Genomic DNA, 21,914 nt, shown 5'->3' with positions numbered 1-21,914 from the left:
TTTCAGTGCAGTCCCCGTGGAACAGCAGGCTCAGAAGTTGGGTTATAGGGTCCTGAAAAATGAGTGGGCTGGGGTCAGGCCACATCAATTGTTTTCGACTTGCCAATTTTTTTTTAAAATTTGTGGGTGCATTTGACATGATGGCATGATTGAGGGCCCTGAAAAGATGATGATACCTGAAAGTCCAGAAGGCGGAATAGACTGTAAAGCCAGTCGCTCTTTGACTGGAGCTACATGCAAACTGCTTTGGAAGCCAAGATGATCCGAAACGCTATCTGTAACGCTTTTTCAAAGGGCGGGACGGGACTTGCTGTTTATTGAGCGCTCACTGAGAGCCAGCCCGTGTCCTAATTAGAGTCCAGGGATAAAACTGGAAGACAGATTGACTCCTTAGCCGCTTTTCTTTCCCTGAAACCGTTGATCCTTAAAAATGAATTTAAAAAGCACTCTTTCAAGTTTAACCTCTCGTGCAGTTAGTTGGTAACCCATCTGCATTCTGAACGTTACCAGGAAGAAACCGTGCCCGGCGCAGTTTGCCCGCCCTGGAACGCAGCTAGAGTGCAGTTGAGTCCTCACTCCGCTGAAGCCGGTTACTGTCCAGTGGGATTTTGCTCCAGCCTCGGCACCCGCAGGAGGGGAGGCGCCTGCAGCGCGGGCCGCCAGCGTTCGTTGGGAGGCGGGCGCGGACTGCAGGCACCGGGAGACAACGACAGCGAGAGACAGGGGCGCTGGGAGGCGTCTCCGGAGACCCGCGTTCGCTCCCGTAGCCAGAGCGGTGGCCAGCGTAGCCCAGCCTGGGCTTTCCCCGCCGCTCTCCGCGCGCCCGTCCCCAAGGGACGCCGCTCCTCTCTGCGCGGCCGCCCGGTGCCCGTGACCACCCGGCGGCCGCTTTCGGTTCCGCGCCTTATAAGGCCTGACAGGGGGGTCACGTGCGTCCCGGGCCGCCCGCGGGGAGGAGGGGGCGGCCGGGGGGAGGGGCGGGTAGCGGGGAGGAAAAGGGGAGGGCGCCGGGGGCGGAGGAAGGAGCGAGGGGCGGATTCTGCGCCCGTGGGAGGCGGCGGCGGCGGTGGGGAGCGGACCGCTTGGAGCCGCGCAGGGGAGCGGGACCGAGGAGGAGAAGGAGGAGGCGGCGGAGGAGGAAAGGACCGGCGCGGGGGCGGGAGAGCGAGGCGGAAGCCGGAGTCGGCTGGAGGGCCGGTAGCTGGCCCCGGGCGGGAGCCGGGGCGGCGGCCGAGAGGGACAGCGGCGAGGGAAGCGCATCCAGCAGCCCCGGCGCAGCGGCGGCGGCGGGGGCCCGGGTCCGTGCGCCCGGGCGGCAGGCGGGCGCGGGCCGGCGCGATGGAGCCGCAGCACGTGCGCCCCGCGTCCGGCGCCCGCAGCCCGGCGTGGGAGGAACCGGTGGGTACCGCGTCCGCGCCCACCCCCTCCCGTTTCTCCTCTGCTCCCCCCGCCCGGGCCGGGTTCCGTTCAGGAAATGGCCCGGGATGAGGTCCCCAGCTGCTTCCCAGCCGGGGCAGCGCTTCCTCCGCCGCCCGGGCTCCTCCTCGCGCGCCGCCTGGAGCGCCTTTGTCCGGCCGATCGAGGCTCTCCCGGAGAGGCCGCTGGCTCCCGCTGGCTCCCGCCCCGCGGGGTCCGTTTCTCGGCGTCGTCGACTTCTCAACTTTTCACTTGCTTTGAGAGCGTGGAGTGTAGGCGGGGGAGAGGAGAAGCCAGGTTGCGCGGTCGGCGTAGGGGGCCGGAGGAGCTCGGTTTTCCCTGCCGAGACCGCACCCTGGCCGTCACCTGGGCGCGCAGGTTCCCGGGGACCGGCGCCCGGAGAGGCTGAGCACGGCGCTGAGCCCAGAACCACGCCTCCGGCTCTTGCCCGCCGCGAAGGCTCGGACGTCTGCAGGGTGCAAGGGGTTTTGCCGAGGAGGGAGCCGAAAGCTGACTTCTCTTTCGCCTCGGATTTAGCTACACGCACAACGCTGAGGTTGAGTAATTTTAGGAGCCAAGAGTGGTGTGTGCGTGTCTTATGTGTGCGAGGATAAGGAGGAGAAGACCGGGGGTCTTTGGATTTGTTTCCTCAAACTCCCTCAACTTCCTTCTTTCTTCCGATTCAAAGAGAACCCTCTCACGTCCCTCCAGGGATTCCATCCAGGAATCCCCGGTCTCACTCAGAGCTCTGGAAGGCTGTGTGGGCTGCCTTTTCCCTGGCATCGAATTTTGGCTCTCCACTCCCCGCTTTGATATTTGCTACTCCTTCTTGGCTGACCCTCTGAGCCAGTCTGAGAAGCCCCGTCCGAAATTTCTGGCTTCACCCGTGTTCCGGTCAACGTGTTCGGATGCTGTTTTCCCAGGGACTCCGCGAGTCTGCTCAGGCCGGCCCTCTGCCTGTTGAGAGCCGCTAGGTCAGGTGCCAACGGTGGCTGTCCTTTTTCTTTTCTAGTATATACACTCTCAGCTCCTTTGCCCAGCGTATGTTTCTCGGCCAATCTGATTCCTGACCTTTCAGAAGCGTCCTTCGACTCTGATCCCTCTGCATCTGCAGCTGTCTTTGCTTTCGTGAATTTGAACATGTCAGGTTGCCCATCTGCTCATGTTTCTTCCATTGTGGTTATCACGGGCGCTTAAGCTAGTCTCCAAATTATAATCCAGTTTTGAAGTTTAAATCAAAGATCATTGAGACCTAAATTCAGTGACTTCTTTACTTTTAAACTTTCCTATAGGTACCTGGATACTTTAAGCCAACATCAATCACAATGGAAATATCCGGTTGTATGTATTTTCCTTTAGGCTGCTGATGTCAGAAGTACTTGGCATTTAGAGAATTAGAGAAATTTTTTTTTTTCTTCTGGAAAGTGACAGCTAAAATGCTCATTTATTTTCCACAGAAAGTATTCAGTTTCCAGTCTTACCACTGGAGCTTTTAAAACTAGAGCCCTAACATAAATGTGTGAATGGACTGCGACACTTAAGCAGACTGCAGAACCATCTTTTAAAAATTAGGTTTATTTTCTTTAAACACTGAAGACCATTTAATTTGCTCTGCACCGGTTTTCATTCACCACCTATTATACTGCAGGATTGTTGGATAGCAGTTACTAACAACAGAGAAACAGATCCTTGTCCTCAGAAAGCTAACGTTCTTAACTAAACAGAATGTCTTTTTTCATATGTGTTAATGGTTTGCATTCAGAAAGTCCAAAAAATACGTTCGGAGATCTCCGGTATGTGGGATGAAATAATACTTCTTACAAGCGACTTTATTTGAACCCCTGTGGTCAGACAGATATGACCAAGTCTAAGAACTAATGAAGGGAATTCTCATTTAAATTCTTAAAAAAGACAATTTATCCAAATTACTAAGAAGTGGCATATAAAGATACATGTGGGATACATTAGGGAAAAAAGAGTGTTTAAATGTTAAAAATCTTTCAGGCGTTTGGAGCAAGGGGCGGTGGAGAGACAGCTTAATCTAAATATGTTTTGAAAGGACACAAAATCCATCAAAATTGGGGATTTGTGACCTTTTTGGGGGTCAACAATCCCTTTAAGAATCTGATCAAAGCTATGAACCCTCTTTCCCTCCAAGAGGCACTTACGTGACATCATATGTGTCACATACATACATATTATATATGTATTTATATGTGTGTATATATGTAAAACATTTTAATACAATTTCAAGAGTATCACAGATCTCTTTAAGACCAGTCGGTGGAGCCTTAAAAGACCTCAGGTTAGGAATACCTGCTTTCACTTGAATTCCATTTCAAAGTTTTTTTATTTAAAAACTTTTGTGTTTATTTTTTTGAGACAGGGGCTTGCTCTGTTGTCCAGGCTGGAATACAGTGGTGTGATCAGCTCACTGTAGCCAGGAACTCCTGGACTCAAAGGATCCTTCCCCCTCAGCCTCCTGAGTAGCTAGGAATATAAGCACATTCCACCATGCCTGGCTCATTTTGGGTTTTTTTTGTAGAGATGGCATCTGGCAGTGTTGCCCAGGCTGGTCTCCCTTGTGACCTTAAGGGTTTCTTCTGCCATGGTATCCCAAAGAACTAGGATTACAGGTCAGAGTTATGTCAAATTTGCTTTTTAAATTCAAATATAGGCAACTTAATGCTTTATCATAAAAGTATGCTCATTTACATTTATAAAAACGAATGCTCAATACTGAACGATATTGAATACATTTAATATTCATTCTGTGTCAACAGATCCTGTTGCATTATCCCTTACTGGATAACATAAGGGCATGTATGAATAAACAACAGCATACATGAAACCGTTTACTCTCCTCACTGTTTGAGACAGAGTCTCACCATGTCATCCAGGCTGGTCCAGGGGCCTGATTCTCAGCTCACTGCAACCTCTACCTCCTGGCTCAAGCGAGTCTCCTACCTCAGCCTCCTGAGTAGCTGGGACTATAGGTGTGTGCCGCCATGCCAGGATAATTTTGTATTTCCTTGTACAGATGGGCATGGTGGTGCACACCTATAGTCCAAGATTCCTGTAGGCACCTATAGTATCTGGTACCTATAGTCCCAGCTATGTTGACCAGACTGGCCTCATACTCCTGGCCTCAAGCAGTCTGCTCACCTCAGCTTCCTAAAGTGCTGGGATTACTGGTGTGAGCCACTGCTCCTGGCTCCTCCTTATTTTTGATGGAACCTAAAACATGATGGTGTGATTCTGCATGGAACTATTCAGGCAAAAGAGTAAACACAACATCAGGAATTGATGCTGACAAACAGTAAAGGGAACAGCACTTCTTTCTTAAAACACAGCCACATTGAGCTGTTGCTGAAGTTTACAACTGGGAGATGAACTGAAATTATTTAGTTAAGCGAACCATTTAGATAAAGGATCAATTTTACTATTCTGGCTAAATTATTGGGCCTAAAGAAGATAAATGTTAGCATTCTAAGTTTCTGTGTAGTTTCTTCAATGCTAGCTTTGAAATGCAATCACATTTCAGTGGAAATAGAGGCATAACCTGAATTTCTAACCAATTAAAAATACTTTAGTGGTAGGCATGAGCGGGTAGAATTAGCTTAACAATCCTTACTGGGGGGGAAATAGGTAGGTAGAATTCTAGCCAATACTTCAAAAATGTGGAAGTATTTACACAAAGTAGTCCTTAGTTGGGGGATGCTAGAGTACACTTATTAAATTTGCTTTTGGCGCAGTGGCTCACACCTATAATCGCAACACTTTGGAAGGCCAAAGTGGGAGGATCTTTTGAGGTCAGGACTTTGAGACCAGCCTGCGGAAGACGACCAGACCCTGTGTCTACAAAACAACAACAGCAAAAATCTAGCCAGGCCTAGTGATGCGTATCTATAGTCCCAGCTATCCTGGGACTACCCTGGGACGCTGATGCCAGAGGAGCCTTTGAGTTCAAGGATGCAGTGAGCTGTGATTGGCCATTGCATTCCAACCTGGTCAAGAGAGCAAGACCTTGTCTCTACAAACAGAAAAAAATTTTTTGCTTTATTTTGAAATGGTTTTATACTAGTTAGCGCTGATAAAAGTATCCGGGTCTAAAGGAAAATTAGGAAGGAAAGAGTTTCAAAGGAAAAAGGGTCAAAATATAAATGATGTTTATAAATCTTTGCATTAGATCTAGATGATGAAAGGTTTTTGTCTCAGGTACAAGGATGACCATATGTATATGTATATGTATATGCAGTTAATATCACAATTAATCCCCAAAGCTTTCTCATTAGGTAACAACTAAGGAAATGTTAATAGGTTAAAGTTTTGAATGTTAAATTCTTAATATGAAGCAAATTAGCATATTATGAAAAGAGTTCTTAAGTTTAATGAAAGCAGTTTCCCACTGCCTGTACTTGTTCAACCTGCAGTGTTCTTTGATTGCATGGTTCCTAATTGATTAGGAACGCAAGTCCTAGAACACAGTTATATTTTAAGTGCCGACTTGAGCTCTTCAGGATATAAAATGTAACATTCTGCATATTTATGATATAATATTTAATATGAAACCATAGAACATATGAGATTTAAAAGTTGCCAATAGGCATTAAAGCCCCTTTTGTTATGAGTAGTGGTTAGTAAAAATATAATTCAAAATACCTCTGTAGTAAATAATATACTAATATTCATAAAGTTGGTATCAGTATGAAATTTGGCCTCGACTTACACATCTTCAGTCTAATAAGTGTTCTTTTTTTTAATGGGCCAGGATCTATATTAAGTAAAAACCTAATTTAGGGGTAGCTACCTCCTATTTTCATATCCTAAATGCAGTGTCTACAGAGCTTATGTTCAAGTCTTTAATGGTGTGTTTGTGATGTGTTCTGAACAGAGATTTCAAAGTAAATATAAAAGAAATATGTAAGATGCATCTAAGAAATTATTAGAAAATCCAAAATCACTAAAGAAAAGGCCAAGGAATTCTTATAAATCAAATAAATAATGTAAGATAACACCTATTTGAAATCTGTTTCAGTTGCCATTTTGAGCTACATGGTTGAAACAGTTGGAAAGATTGAGACCTTGACGTTGTTGTAATACTTTTAAGGAAGGTGAAGTACATTGCAGATACACAGTGCACAAATTAGATATTCATTCTAAAAACTTCCAATTTACAGACCTGAGAAGAAGCTAGTAAGTCAGGTACCATAAATAATGGATTTTTTGAAACTGGCTCTTCAGAAGAGGTGACTGCGGAAGTGTGGAGCTGGCTCTGAGGTTAAGTCTTTATGAGTAAGGAATACCTTTACTTTGAGGTATTAATGGCTCAGCTCTGGGATATGAAAGTATTGAAGTATTTTTAAGCAATCAGCATTCGAATCAAAGAGTGAGATGTAATCTGACCTCTTAAAATCACAAAATCAGCCTGGGCATTAGATAATGCCTTTCAGTTTAATCGCCCGCTGCCTGGATTCTGGAAAATGTTGCTGTATAAAACACAAAGTTTGAATAGAAGTATATGGTAACTGACAAACTTCCTTTTCTTATATAGCGTGGTAACATGATTAGAGCATTAGAATAGTAACCGCACGATTGTGACTTTGGTTCCAGTTTGTGACTTGGGGCCTCAGTTTCTTTACATTTTTAAAAGAGAGGACTAAACAAAGTTTATTCTTTCAAAAGACACTTCACTACGTGTCTTTGTCTACATTGCCAAAATATTGGACTTGTCCATGACCATACAGGTGGGGATGAAGGCCATTATTTTGATTATTTTTCTCAAGAATTTCCAGCAATATGTTCTTTGTAGATAAAGAATTGCATATTTGTAAAGCTCTAAGCACTCTTAAAGCTTTTGCCCAAGTCCTTCGTTTCCTAAAGGAAACAGAAGCTGCAGAAGTAGCCTCTCTGTTATTACCTAGAAGCAACCTCCTGTCTTTAAAGATTTAAACTAAACACATTTTACATTTTAATGAATTTAATTTACAATGTGATGTCCGGTATTGGGATTGCATACTATTTCTTAAAACTTCTTAGAACTGTTAGCTCTAATAAATCAAATTTCTTGTTGGGAGTAAGACTGCAAGTTAAAAAAAAAAAAATAGAACCTTAGTTTGGAGGAACCTTAAAGGTCATGTCAACTGAAAAAATAAGAAACGAATGGGTAGTGAACGGCATGAACATGCTAATAGAGATTGCTTTCTCCAGGTGGAGAGACTCCACAGTCTGGCAGGGACTTTTTGTCCTATTTAAAAATAGAGCTAACACCCGTTTGGTCTTCCCTTTGGATGACAAGAGGGATCTGTCCTTTTAGTATCTTCTCTCCCAACCTCCTGACACCTGTGAGGGTTCTTTGACGTTGAGCGTGCACAACCCGCTGCCAGTCCGCGGTTCCCAAGTGCCCGCTCCGCCAGCTCGCAGGGGAGTTGTGCGCGGTGGCTGCAGCCTGTTGATCCCATTTCCTCCTGCTCTAGTCCGGGCTTGGGAGTGGCTCTGCCAGGACTTCCAAGGCTTTTTGTCTTGGTTATTGGTGTTCTCAGGGCTGAATTGTATTGTTTTCTTCCAGGCAGTCTGGGTTAGCGCTTCAGCTTAGACAGTTCTTGTGAATTCTGTCGTCTTGGGCTGCGTGTAGTCTCTTGTTTCTGCGCTTTCTTCACGGCCTGCCCAGTTTCCTGTTAGCCGATGGGGATCGCTCTTTCTGGACGAAAAGTGCTCAGAGCGGAGCTGAACCTCCCGGAAAATACTCTTCTCTTCCGTGTGCGCCGGATGGGGGTGGGGGTGGGCCGCAAACTGAACGCCGCTGTCGGGAGAGCTGAGAGGACCTGACGCCCCGGGCGGAGGTGGGAGAGGTACAGTTCTCGGGAGTGGGGCTGGGGGTCAGGAGACCGACGAGGGGCAGCACCCGACTGTCTCGGGGGCAGAGGAGACTTTTATTCAGTTGGAACCGCGCAGCGAGGCCCAAGTGACTCTGGAGAGATTCGAGGTCCAGAAGGTGGCGGGTGCACCCAAGGGTGCCGGGAGGAGGCTCCAGGTTTCCCTTTTTCCCCGGGGACCAGTGTTGTCCCTGCCGCCCCGAAGTGAGGGTGGCCTGGCATCGCCACTGCTGGGTGGGCTGCAGAGGTTTCCTGCCTCCTCCCCCTTCTGCCTTCCAGACCGCACGCACTGTCCATCCTGGGGACCCCAGACCATAAAGGGAGTGGAAGGGAGGTTGCCCCAAGCCCTGTCACCCCATCCTGTCTACCCGCGCTGGTCCTATCCGAGGCTGGGTGTGCAGGGGTCCCAGGCTGGCGGGGATCCACGACCCCTGCGCCCCACCGTGGCCGCCGCTCCTGCGGGAACCGGGTGGAGGAGCCGGACGGACCCTTGCCTGGAGGGCGCCTAGCTCGGGCGACCCTTCCCCTGCGAGGGCAGCTGGTGGAACGGAAGATGGCGGCGGCGGCCAGGCGCGGGGTTCCGCGCTCCGCTGGGGCAGAGCCCACCCGCTGACCGCCGCCCCCGCCCTCGCCGGGCGGTGCTGTGTCCCCGCAGGAGTCGGAGAGGATGGCCGGGGCCGGAGGCCAGCACCACCCTCCGGGAGCCGCTGGAGGAGCAGCCGCCTGGGCCGGCGCCGCGGTCACCGCCGCCGCTGCCTCGGCGGGGCCGGGAGAGGATTCATCTGACAGCGAAGCGGAGCAAGAGGGACCCCAGAAACTGATCCGCAAGGTGTCCACCTCGGGGCAGATCCGGACCAAGGTAGGGCGGAGGAGGCGAGCCTAAGGGCCGCTTGGAAAGCGGGAGGCAGAGGGGGCGCGGGGGCGCAGGAGCGCGCCTGGCGATCCCGGGAAGGCGGGGAAGGCGGGGATGGTGGGGGGGCGGGGCCGGGAGTGGGTGGGGGCGGGGCCTGGGGTGTGGGCGGGGCGGGGCGGGGCGGGGCGGGGCGGGGCCCGGGGGCGCCGGATCGGATCGTGGCGCTGCCGGAAGGATTCCCGGCCGGCCGGCGCACGGGAGGCTGCGAGCTTGGGCTCCCAGGGAGTTCGAATGGCTGAGGCGGGTGCAGGGAACCCGCGGCTCGGCGGGAGCGTGGGAAAAAGCTGACGCGCCGTCGCGATTTCCCACTTAAGGAAGTTGAGAGGGGAGTTTGTTTTTCCTCTCCGCCGTTCCGGGGAGCGTGCGTGTGTGCAGGGCCACCCAGCCCGCTCTGCAGTGAGCCCCTCTGCCCTCCCCCTTAGGCCCACCCAGAGGGCAGGTGGGAGGTGACTCCGGTCAGCCTTTCCTGCCTCTCTGCCCTCTGCTGCGGTCTGGAAGGCAGAAGCCCCGAGGCAGGCCAGTGGTACACGGTGCTCGCGGCTTACCTGCGCCCTGTGTGGCTCCAAGGGCTGGCCAGGCTTTCGTATCACAGGTTCCCACAAAGTGCGGGGTCTAGAACCGTGCGTCCATGGTTCCTTTTAATAATGGAGAGTTGCCTCTGTGCTATGTGGACGTTACCATGTTGTGTTACTCTTGTTAACGGAGCTTGTGCTGTCGACCTGTGAGGTCTCAAAGTAAAGCTTTAATTTGATCAAGAACATACACAAAGCAAATGCTTATGGATATTAAAGGATTGTTTATATATTCCGATTTTCATCATAGTTTAAAAATCTTCACAGGGTGAGTCTGTTGTTAGTGGCGGACTTTAACGAAGAATTTGAAGAGGGAACCAATAACGTCATTGGATTTGGGTACCATCTTTAAAAATAAATTTGCAAAAAAACCATTCTACACCTATTTTTATGAAAATTTTTCCCCTAAGGTCAGTGAACTCCTATTTGGAAGCATAATTTTTATTAAATGCTTGTGGAGGCTGGTTATGGTGGCTCACGCCTCAAATCCCAGCACTTTGGGAGGCCAAGGCAGGCCGATCGCTTCAGGCCAGGAGTTCCAGAACAGCCTGGTCAGTGTGGTGAAACCCCATCTCTATTAAAAATACAGAAATTAGCTGGGCTTTGGGGCACGCACCTGTGATCCCAGCTACTCGCGAGGCTGAGGCAGGAGAATCGATTGAACCTGGGAGACGGAGGTTGCGGCAAGCAGAGATTGCGCCACTGCACTCCAGTCTGGGCAACAGTTTAGACTGTCAGTCACACACACAAAAAGCTAGTGGATTGTTTGTATTAGTCTGCTTCTTTATTTTCTGAAATACATATGTATAAGAACACCACACAAACACAACTGTTGACAAGATGCACCTAGTAGAGAGTTAGGGATTCAGTCATTTTAGTAAAGTGCACATCTTGTAACTTCTTTTAATAGTGACGTTTTTGAATTTGTAGTAAAGTAAGAATATAGCATTTAATGTGTTTTTGGAAGATTAAGGCTAAACAGGGACTTTCCTAATTTTTTAACATTTCAAATCTTAATTCTGAAAAAAGTTCATAAAACTGTTAATGATGGGCAAAATGCACTGACATTCAACACATTTGAAATTCTAGCAACATTTCATTTCATAATAAAAAATTATCTCTCATCATGGCACAATATATGTGCTAAATGTTTTTATTAGAAAGTCCGACAGAAAATCAAAAAGAAATTGTATAGGGGCCGGTGTAAAAAGATAAAAAGAACTTGTATAGGGGCTGGGCATGATGGCTTATGCCTGTAACCTCATCACTTTGAGAGAACAGGGTGCTTAAGGATCACTTAAGCCCAGGAGTTCAAGGCTGCAGTTAACTGAGATTGTGCCATTGCACTCCAACCTGAGCAATGAAGCGAGTCTCTGTCTCTTAAGAGCAAACAAACAAACAAACAAACAAATGCGTATGTTACATATTTATATGAAATGGTCAAAATTCCATGCATATTTATCAGGATTAACCGGTAGATTTATACTGTTTGAAAGAAAACTTAGAGGTGGCTCTAAACTGAAGTGAATCAAGTCAAACAAATTTGTTGGGAGTACCACTTACTTTATAGGTTTCATTTACTCATTGTAATAGCTAAGACAATATGTTTATGGAGGATAAAAGTAAATTTTAAAAGCACGTTATTTTTAATTTTCTGTCGGACTTTCTAATAGCATTTAGCACATATATTTTACCATGATGAGAGAGAATTTTTGATTATGAAATGAAATGTTGCTTGAATTTCAAAAGTGTATTGAATGTCAGAAATTATTCATTTTACACTTTCTCGTATGTTAGAGTGCATGTAAGTTCATCAACATTTTCATGTATGAACACCTGAGATCAGGGTATAAGATTTCTGAGACCAGTGAACTTCAGTCTCATACCCTACCTCCTACAGTCGGGACTGTTCATGTATGTCACAGACTTCATCATTTACATCTTTTATTCACATACACTGATTCGTAGGGAAGAATGTGAGAACAATCGGGAATTTATAGAATGAGAACTACTAAATTTAACTGCTGGTTTTCAGTCTTAAATTATGATCCAGATGACAATTAAGGGAAGGATCTTAAAAAAAGACAAACGCTTTCTGTGTCCCTTCCACAGGTGTGTAAGATGGGAGCACCTGGAGGAGAGGTAGGCCCTAAGATTAGCTCAAAGCCCAGTCATATTTAAGACAACACAAGCAGTTCTTGCTCATCTGTTCTGCTCTGTCAGTAGGTCAAAACTGGCCAATTATGGAATGCTTTGTATGGTTCAACCTAAAATGTCATCATTTAATTAACCAGTTCTTTGCAGAAGTAAATATGGGTTGTTTTAGGATAATGTACGAATCTCAGCTTTTTTATAGTGGACTTGATGACTTTTTAAGTAAAGAATGGAACTAGTTAAAAAAAAAAAACAAAACTGGCCGGACGCAGTGGCTCATGCCTGTAATCCCAGCACTTTGGGAGGCCGAGGCGGGTGGATCACGAGGTCAAGAGATCGAGACCAACCTGTCCAACATAGTGAAACCCCGTCTCTACTAAAATATAAAAATTAGCTGGGCATGGTGGCGCATGTCTGTAGTCCCAGCTACTCGGGAGGCTGAGGCAGGAGAATTGCTTGAACTTGGGAGGCGGAGGTTGCAGTGAGCCGAGATTGTGCCACTGTACTCCAGCCTGGCACCTGGCGACAGAGCGAGACTCTGTCTCAAAAAAAAAAAAAAAAAAAAAGAAAGAAAGAAAAGAAAAAGAAGAAAAAACTAGAACTTTTAAGTAAATAAAATCATTGAGGCTTAATAAAATCCTCATGTATATTTTAGCACCCTCATCACAACTCCATACAGTATACTTTTTGTTCCCATTTTCATTTTCCATTGTTTCCTGGTTTCTTTGTATGTCTGTGTTGTCCTCTCTACTAGTTTCTTGTTTTTCACTTTTTTCCTTTCTCTGAATAACCTAAGTGAAATGTCAGGTGGTCTCATCTCACCACTCAGGTGCTAAACACTAAATAATTTTATGGCTGCCTTTATTTCCCAAAGACAAAAAGTCACTTATGTACAGAAGTGAAAGTGCTGCCTATGTAGGAGAGCCAAAATGGAGTCCTAACACTTGTCATATCTCTTCCTCCTCTTTACTTTCTTGAGTTTTTGAATTTGCACTCAGATGTACTGTTGTAGAGAAATTTACAGGTATTTACTGAGAATAAGACATTTTGAAACATCACTAATACAGATTCAGACGTACTGGGTTTCGAACATGAATGTGAAAGAGGCTTTGCATGCTTTTTGTTGGCCCATGAATGCTGCAGCCTTTCAGTTTACAAGAATGGCTGGAAGAACGTTGGTCAGGCTTACAGCCTAGGACTGTTCAACCATCATAAACCAAACCTTATAAACAATTGTAACTATCTCAATGACTTTTTCTGCCCTTGATTCATCTCAGCTGAGGTCTTGAAGCTTCACGTGTCAAAAATACTTCCTGATGAGGTTTATTGTGTTCCCATTTATTTATTTATTTTGACAGTTATATGTCTTCTTACAGCTAATGGCCACAAATGAGTCTCTAAATTTAGGTAAACATATCTAAACAATAAAAAGATATTTAAAAATTTGCATCAATATTTTATCTAGGCTGAGCGTGGTGGCTCATGCCTATAATCCTACCACTTTGGGAGGCCAAGGTAGGACAATAGATTGAACCTAGGAATTCAAGACTCACCTGGGCAACAGTGAGACTCCATCTCTAGGAAGAAAACAAATGCAAAACAAAACAAAACAAAAACACACCAGTAGTCCATCCGGATTAAGGTATATTTTTGGTGTAGCAAACCACCGTGGCACATGTATACATATATAACAAACCTGCACATTGCTGCACAGGGATCCCAAAACTTAAAGCAAAATTTAAAAAAATATAAATCTTAATAAAAAAGTATCCTTTTAAGCCCTAAGGATAATGATCACATTCTTTAATTAATATCTTGGTTTTGATTTAATATGAAGGATGTGTAATGTAAATAAGCTCCTGTTCTTTTGTGGTAAGGCAGTTTATGAAGATATTGGTTTGCATTTTTCACTGCCTTACAAAATACAATTTGTGCCATTAAAACATTATCTTTCACCACAAACCCTAGGTAAAGTGCACTGGGGAAGACTTGCTCTGTGTTTTTGAAATTGTAGGTGGTAGCCCATGACTGGGTCATGATGGTTTATGTCCAGCATTTAAAAGAGAAGCAGAGTAAATTAGGACATGTTATTTAAAACTTTTAGCTAGAATTCTGTGTGTGAACATGGGAATCATGATGATCCAAATAGATGGAAAACAGAAACACGGCCAGAAGAATATGAGGAAAGGAGAGTAAAGTGATACTGACAGGTTTGTTGTTCAGAAACTCAGTATGCAATGAGAAGCAAGTAGGAATGTTTACATTTTGATAGGTGATGAGTAGAAAGTAATTAACACACATCCAGGCCAGAAGCAATCTAACTTTTCCCATGAAGGACCCAATAGTAAATGGTTTAAATTCTGTGGGCCATAAGGTCTCTGCTGAAATTATTCAACTCAGAGAATGGAGGTTACCAGGAAGGGAGGGGCTGAGGAGAACTGGAGAACTCCAGAATAAATCTGGGGAATCAGTTCTTACTCTGGAGAATAGAATAAATTCTTTTGTACAGCAAAGTGACTATAGTTAATAATCAAGCACTGTATACTCGAAAATTGCTAAGAATATATCTTAAATGTTCTCACCACAAAAAAAACAAGTATGTGAGGTGATGGATATATTAATTCACTTGAGTCAGTTACATACACAATGTATACATACATCAAAAATCACTGCATATACCATAAACATATACAGGTTTTGTCAATTATACCTTAGTAAAGAAAAAGAAAAAAATTACTTTGCCATTGTAGTATATAGCAGCCATAGACAATAAGAGTTTCTGTGTTCTAACAAAACTTTAAGGACACTGAAATTTGAATCTCATATACTTTTTATGTGCTAAGAAGTATTATTATTCCTATTTTAAAAAAATCAGTTTAAACATGTGAATACCTTTTTAGCTCGCTGACTATATAAAATCAGGTGGCCGGCAGGATACTGCCCGTGGATATAATCTGTGGGCTGTAGTTTGCTGGCACCTATATTAGAAAATGGAACATAGTATAGTTAGGTTTCCCAAGTATTGTGAAGTTAAGGTGCTGCTAAATACAGTCCGCATTTAAGGGACCAAATAAAGCTAGATTTCAGCCCATTTAAAAAATCTCAACTTTGTAGAACATTTTATTTTTAGCTTGGTTTGCGTCTTTGCTTCCATTTTAATGTGACCTAAATATAGACTGGAAATTCTGACTCTCAGTACAGTAATATATGGTATAACAGCTTTCTTTCCATTTTGATTACAAGTTAAACATGATATCCCATTATTAAAGATAAGAGACATAATAAATAATTTACCAAGCCTTTACATATAACTTAAAGATGCCTTATTTGAAAGTATCTAAATTTGGAACTCTTTTGCTTAGTTTAAGTTTGCTTGTTTGCTGCTGTGGTAAAGAGGCGAAGGTTACATGAAACTACTATTATGAAAGATGTGGGGCTCCTTTCTGTTTCCAGGGTACGGTGTTTTTCACTCATATTGAATTTGTTAGGCTTTACTTACTCAGGAAATGTGTTTATAAGCAAAGGTTTTAATTAAAGAGAGTTTGTTTTACATCTAAGAATAGACCTTTGAAAAAGACCATAACATGTTAGTACATTACAGTTTCCCTCGGCAAATTTGTTTGGTTTTGTTGGATATTGAGTATTTTACTCTGTGACTATTTAGTCACTGGAAACACATCTGTAACTGGGCACCGTGGTTCCTGCCTGTAATCCCAGCAATTTGGGAGGCTGAGCTGGTAAGATTTGCTTAAGGCCAGGAGGCTTAGACCAACCGGAGCGAAACAAGGAGGCCTCATCTCTATAAAACATTAAAAAATAGAAAGTTAGCTGGACATCATGGCACCTGTGGTGCCAGCTACTGGAAACCACTTCACTCCAGCCTGGGTGACAGAGCAAGACCTTGCCTCTAAAAACAAAAGGAAGAAAGAAACATTTGTATTTTTGAGTTGGTCAAGTGATTTAAAAATGGTCAACAACTATTAGTGATTGTAGTTTTAATTTAGGAGTCAATGTGCATCATTTCCATTTTATATAATTCCTTTTTTTTTTTTCAAATGATCATCTATAGTAATAATTCTCTCCCTCCTGCTTTTTGTTATGTGGCTATTTGGGAGACTGTTAGGCTTCTGTTTTATATGAGGAAATATGGTTAACTTTATCATGTGTAGAACTGGAATCTCTGACCTTCTCACTGTGCCATTTGAGTATCAGCACTTTTTCAGACCACCAGAATGTAATTCAGTATAATAGATCTTTTAAAATACAAGCTTGGTGCATTTAATTCAGAAATTTAGAAAATGCGTTTTTACTTAGCATTTTATTGGTTGCAGAGCAGTTTTCTATACATGATCTTGTGGAAGAGTTGTGTACAGTTACCTGCATTTTACAGGCAGTTATACTGAGACCAAGTTTGAAAATCTACTGAGTAATTGGCAAAGCTGGAACTCAAAAGCAGTCTCTTCTAATGATTGTACCTATATCCCTGTCACAATGGATTAAAATGGGTGGTACATATACACCATGGAATATTACGCAGCCATCGAAAACGATGAGTTCACGTCCTTTGTAGGGACATGGATGAACCTAGAAACCATCATTCTCAGCAAACTGACACAAGAGCAGAAAATCAAACACCGTATATTCTCACTCATAGGCGGGTGTTGAACAATGAGAACACATGGACACAGGGAGGGGAGCACTACACACTGGGGTCCGTTGGGGGGAAATGGGGGAGGGGGGGTGGGGAGGTGGGAAGAGACAGCATGGGGAGAAATGACAGATACAGGCGAGGGGACGGAAGGCAGCAAACCACACTGCCATGTGTGTACCTATGCAACAATCTTGCATGTTCATCACATGTACCCCAAAACCTAAAATGCAATAAAAAAATAAAATAAAATAAAATAAAATGGGTGGTTTCCAGATGCCTTGCTTTCAGTAGCCTCATAGCTTCTTGGGCAGTGAAACTTTACGGCATGCAAACGTGCGTGTGTGCAGGCAGGCAGGCTGCTTGCCTCTCTTGGCCCCTCTTTCCTTCCCCTTCCCTTCCCTCTTTCTTTTCTCCCTTAAATTTCCCTTCTCCTCTTCCTTCTTTTCCTCCTTCTTCCTGCTCCTGCTTTTATTAATTTGTTTAATCCTGTGAGCATCAATGTTTTAGGTTTCATAATGCCTTTTTGCATTTGGATCCTGTGTTTTTAGTGACACATACATGACTGCACATTTGAAAAGTAAATTTTGGAATAAAAAATTTCAGCTGAAATTTGTATCTATTTGAATTAAACAAAAATTATTGAGACTTTTTAAAGTACCTTTAAAAGGACTGTTTTAGAAGAAAATGCTTCTAGGTACCTAACTCTGCAAATAGGTTTTCAAAGAAAACCGTTAGTTTCACTTCTATAAGGTAAGGTGCTATTTTTGAAAGGTCATGATATATTGTTTAAAAAAAATCATGTGAAATAATTTTCCACATGGCCTATTAAAACATATTTGATGAAAAATATGAGTGAAATTTATTTTTACCTCTCTAGGGAACGGAAACAACAGGATTTTTCTTTTCTGGCCTCCTTTTCTCTGTCTCACTATTTTAATTCGGTAAGAAAAAGTATAAGAGTTTATATCTGAGCAGGCATGGTGATTTGAGTTGTATTGTTCATCTACAGTCATGTAGTACTTTAAAATTATGTGATATAGTATTTCATACTCGTAAGAATGTATAATATCGCTGTAGTTTGTGAAGCACAATGGTAAAATGAACACCTGTGAACTCATCTTCAGAATGGGAACATGTTCAATATCCTGTATCTATCTTCCTGTGTGCTCCTTCTCAGTTTACTCCTTTGTTGCTCCTCAATTCATGCATTTGAAGAAATATCTATGGTATTGCAAGTACTGTTGTAGGTGCCAGGGATAGAGCAGAAAGCAGAAAAATATATAAAAACCTCTGTCCTGATGGAGCTCCCATTTTCATGCAGGGAGAATTTATGAACCTGTAGATATGTGAAATGCATAGTATATGAGAAGGTGAGAAGTGCTATAGAGAGGAATAAAGCATGGCTGTGAGTGGAGGTGAGTAGGAAAGGATTTTTAGGCAGTGAGCCATGTGGACCTCTGGGGGAAGAGCAGGATAAGTAGAAGGAACAGCAGCTGCAAAGAGGAGGTCAGTGGGACTGAAGGAAGTTGGGGGAACCAGGTAGAAAGTTGAAAGTGAGTTAACATTGTCAAAAGTAAGGTACTACAGAGAAAAGTTCTTAGCCTGGGGTTCATGCATCCCTGGTTTGGTTGGGTTTTAGAGGGCCCCCTCAAAGTTTATGTTTATGCCCCTCAGAAGGTTAAAACCATTGATTTGTGAAGGGGAACTACAGGTCAGAAAATAGAAGATAGATGAAAAAAAATACATATATATAGTAAGTCCTCACTTAACATCGTTGATAGATTCATGGAAACTAACTTTAAGTGAAATGATGTATGACAAACCAATTTTCTTTCTCGTTGTTATAATGAAATAATGTTGCATGAAAAAGTGTTATTCTAGGACCTACTGTATATCATTTCACTTAACATCACAGTTCCTGAGAACCTATTGATGTTGTTAAGCCACGACTTAATATATACACTTTATAATTCCACCGTTATATTGAACTCTTGAATATAAATCAGCTGCTGTCATTTTCATCTGGAGAAATGTTAAATTTGCCAGTGGGTTCAATTAAATGAAGTGAGCCAGCAGCATAGAATAGCAAAGTTCCTGGAGAAATTAGATAGTGTTGGGTTTGATTTTCAGCTTTCACGTACTTTTTGTGTTTTTAGATGACTTCAGACGTGTTCCTTAACGGGACAGAATGTTGTGCCCACCGATACCTGTATTTTTCTGTTCTTCATCCACCATTAGACTTCCTTTTCCCCTTGCAGATAGATGAAGCTATGTAACTGACTTCTGGCCAGTGAAATACAGGTGAGAGTGATGTCTGTCATTTAGCCTCTCAAGCTATTTGTGGAACTCTCCATGCCCTGTATTTTCCCTCACCTGCCAGGTAGATGTAGATTATACAGTGGAAGGAGCCTGTATTCCTGAATGACTTCATGGAGCAGAGCCCTTTATGCTGCTCTCTGAATCCCATTAGCCACATTGGATTGTGACATGAGGGGAAAATAGACCTTTATTGTGTTAAGTCCCTGAGATTTGGGCATTATTTGCTATAGCAGTTAGCATACTCTGAGCAATACACGTCATCACTTTGAATTGAGGATTTCTCGTTTTCAAATTGGATGTAGTATTTCTAAAGATGATTAAAGAAATAGGAAGTATGTTTTTATGTCTATAATAATTATTTTTAAAATTGGTATTAAAATTCTGATAATTACTCCTGTATGTGTCTTTTACATAATTTAATCAGTGGTGTGGCCTATACATACCACTGATTTTTTTTTTGACAGTTTTTTTGTTGACAATTTTTCAAGTGTCTTTTTTTTTTTTTTTTCTGAGACGGAATTTCTCTCTGTTGCCCAGGTTGGAGTGCAGTGGTGCGATTTTGGCTCACTGCAACCTCCACCTCCGGGTTTAAGCAGTTCTCCTGCCTCAGTCTCCCTAGTAGCTGGGATTACAAGTATGCTCTACCACATCTGGCTAATTTTGTATTTTTAGTAGAGATGGGCTTTCACTATGTTGGCCAGGCTGTTCTTGAACACCTGACCTCAAGTGATCTGTTCGCCTTGGCCTCCCAAAGTGATAGGATTACAGGCATGAGTGACCGCACTCAGCCTTCAAATGGCTTATGAAAAAATATTTTAATAAGACTGAATGACCACTTGGAGGTGGCAGTGGAAATAACTGGCCAGGTTGGCTTTTAGGCCAATTCTACTTAATACTGGCCAATTCTGTGGTGCGTGTATGGCCAGTTCTACTTAATCTTGAAATGATCTTTCTAAGAGCCTTCCTGTCTGCCCCTCTTCAGCTTCTATTTACTCTTCATACTATTGCAGTCTCACCTTGGCCCCAGCTGCTATTTTATGAAACTTCTTTTGCAAAGGCCCTTAATAATTTTAATTGCTCAAATCCAACGGTCTCTAGTTTTCAGTCAGCTGCTTCCTGCCAATTTGGATGATGTTGACCACTTTCTTCTCATATCTTCTTTTGCTTTCAAAGTTTAAGATCTCCTTTTTTTTTTTTTTTTTTTTTTTTAAAGATAGTCTCACTCTGTCACCCAGGTTGGAGTGCAGTGACACAATCTCGGCTCACTGCAACATCTGCCTCCTAGGTTCAAGTGATTCTCCTGCTTCAGCCTCACGAGTAGCTAGGATTACAGGTGCATGCCACCATGCCTGGCTAATTTTTGTATTCTTAGTAGAGACAGGGTTTTGCCATGTTGGCCAGGCTGGTCTCAAACTCCTGACCTCTGGTAATCCACCTACCCCAGCCTCCAAACTGCTGGAATTACAGGCATGAGCCACTAGCCCCGCCAAGTTCTCTTATCTTTCTTACTATCTCTTCACTGCCTCTTAGCCTCTATCCCTGATTTCTTTATCTATTGCCAAATGTTTTTGTTTCCTACAAGTCTTAACTCTGCCTTTTCCTAAGTTAATTTGATCAGTTAGATTAGCCTTTGATCACCAGCTCTATGGGTCTTTTTCTAACCTTTACTTCTGAGATCTGGGCCTCTGGTTCTTTTGCCTACCAGACATTTCCTGTAGGGGTCCCCTAGGCATCTCAGCTGCCGTGTTCTCAAACAGAACAGATTTGTGTACAGTCTCCTTACTCCCCACCAAATTTTGCTCCACAGCCTTATATCCTATAGAATAAACTGCCTTGTATAGAAGGGATTGCCTTATAATTAACCTTGACTTTTTGTCTTGCTAATCACCATCATTCATTCATTTGCTTTCATCAAATACCCATTCAGTGCCTGCTATCACCAGGCATAGTGTTAGGTGCTGGGAATTTAGATGTGTATGAAAGAGACACATCCCTACCCACAGGGACCTCACTCATTGTCAGCGGTCACCAAATTTGGTAATTCTGCATATTTTAGATCTTATGTAATCCTCATGGTAAAACTTTGAGGTAGGTAAGTACAGTTACTCTCTCCTTCTTAGAAATAAGGAAAGCAAAGATTAGATAAGTAACATGCCCCAGGTTATATATGTCAAGTGACTTGTTTGATGCCTGATTTAACTGTTACTGAAGCAGCTGCATTATCTGGGGTATATTCCCTGGGGTTCCTTGTCACATTCCAGGAAAATTTAGGACATGGACACACAGGAGGAGTTTAGGAGGGGAGGTTTAATAGGTAGAATAGAAGAGAAAGATAAACAACTTCTTCCATAGAGGAAGGGGTCTCCTAGCAGAAAGGCCCGGCTTGTGGCAAATGTACCGAGTTTTATAGTCTAATTTGAGGAGGTGGTGTCTGATTTACATGGGGCTCACAGACTAGTTCAATCATGTATGATGTTTACATAGCACATGTGGAAGGCTGGTCGCCCCACCCTAGTCTTATGCAACTGGGCTTTCCAGTTGCTCTATGCCGTCTTGTCTGCTCCTTACAATACACATGGCTGGCAGAGAAGGGAAGACGGAACTGCCATCTTGAAAATGTCTAGTCCTTAGTTCCTGCTGGCATTCACCCATGCCAGCTCCCAGCTTATAGGCTGCTCTTTATTAGAAAATGGTTTGGGGCTGCTTTTCATTAAAAAGGAAAGCCTTACTGAGGATTCCCATACATTTGCTATCTGTCTAAGTAATTCCTTCTTAACTCCTATGTCATTATGATATACTGTCCCTTTGCTGCATGAATCTCTCATGAATTCATTTCTGCCTTTCCATTTGCTGCTTACCCTAACTTCATTTAACCTTTATTATCTGTCATTTGGATTTTTGCCATGTATTTCCTCTCTTCTTCATACTCTACTCCACTGCCAGACTTATCTTTATAAAAGAGAAATATGATACCTAATACGTTTTGCATAAGCTCTTAGACATTGCCCATTACT

General features: G+C 43.6%; 1 protein-coding gene across 3 annotated transcripts in view; it reads left to right on the top strand.

The window, feature by feature from the left end:
• Nucleotides 1–1,058: 1,058 nt before the first annotated feature.
• DGKH (diacylglycerol kinase eta) overlaps nt 1,059–21,914 on the top strand; it is a 190,492-nt gene continuing 169,636 nt past the window's right edge. Inside the window, exons 1-2 of one of the 3 annotated variants that reach the window (XM_039473342.2) lie at nt 1,059–1,398; nt 8,947–9,150. In XM_039473342.2, coding sequence (XP_039329276.2) covers nt 1,339–1,398; nt 8,947–9,150 — 264 coding nt within the window. In that variant the 5' untranslated portion in view covers nt 1,059–1,338. Of the gene's footprint in view, nt 1,399–8,186; nt 8,268–8,946; nt 9,151–21,914 lie in introns of those variants that run through there. The other 2 variants (XM_074387784.1, XM_074387783.1) reach the window with 2 other exon arrangements.

This window comes from Saimiri boliviensis, chromosome 16 (genome assembly GCF_048565385.1).
Source record: "Saimiri boliviensis isolate mSaiBol1 chromosome 16, mSaiBol1.pri, whole genome shotgun sequence".
In the NCBI taxonomy this organism is placed as follows: Eukaryota; Metazoa; Chordata; class Mammalia; order Primates; family Cebidae; genus Saimiri; species Saimiri boliviensis.
Note: the sequence above shows the minus strand (reverse complement) of the source record. Positions and strands in the feature narration are given on the sequence as shown.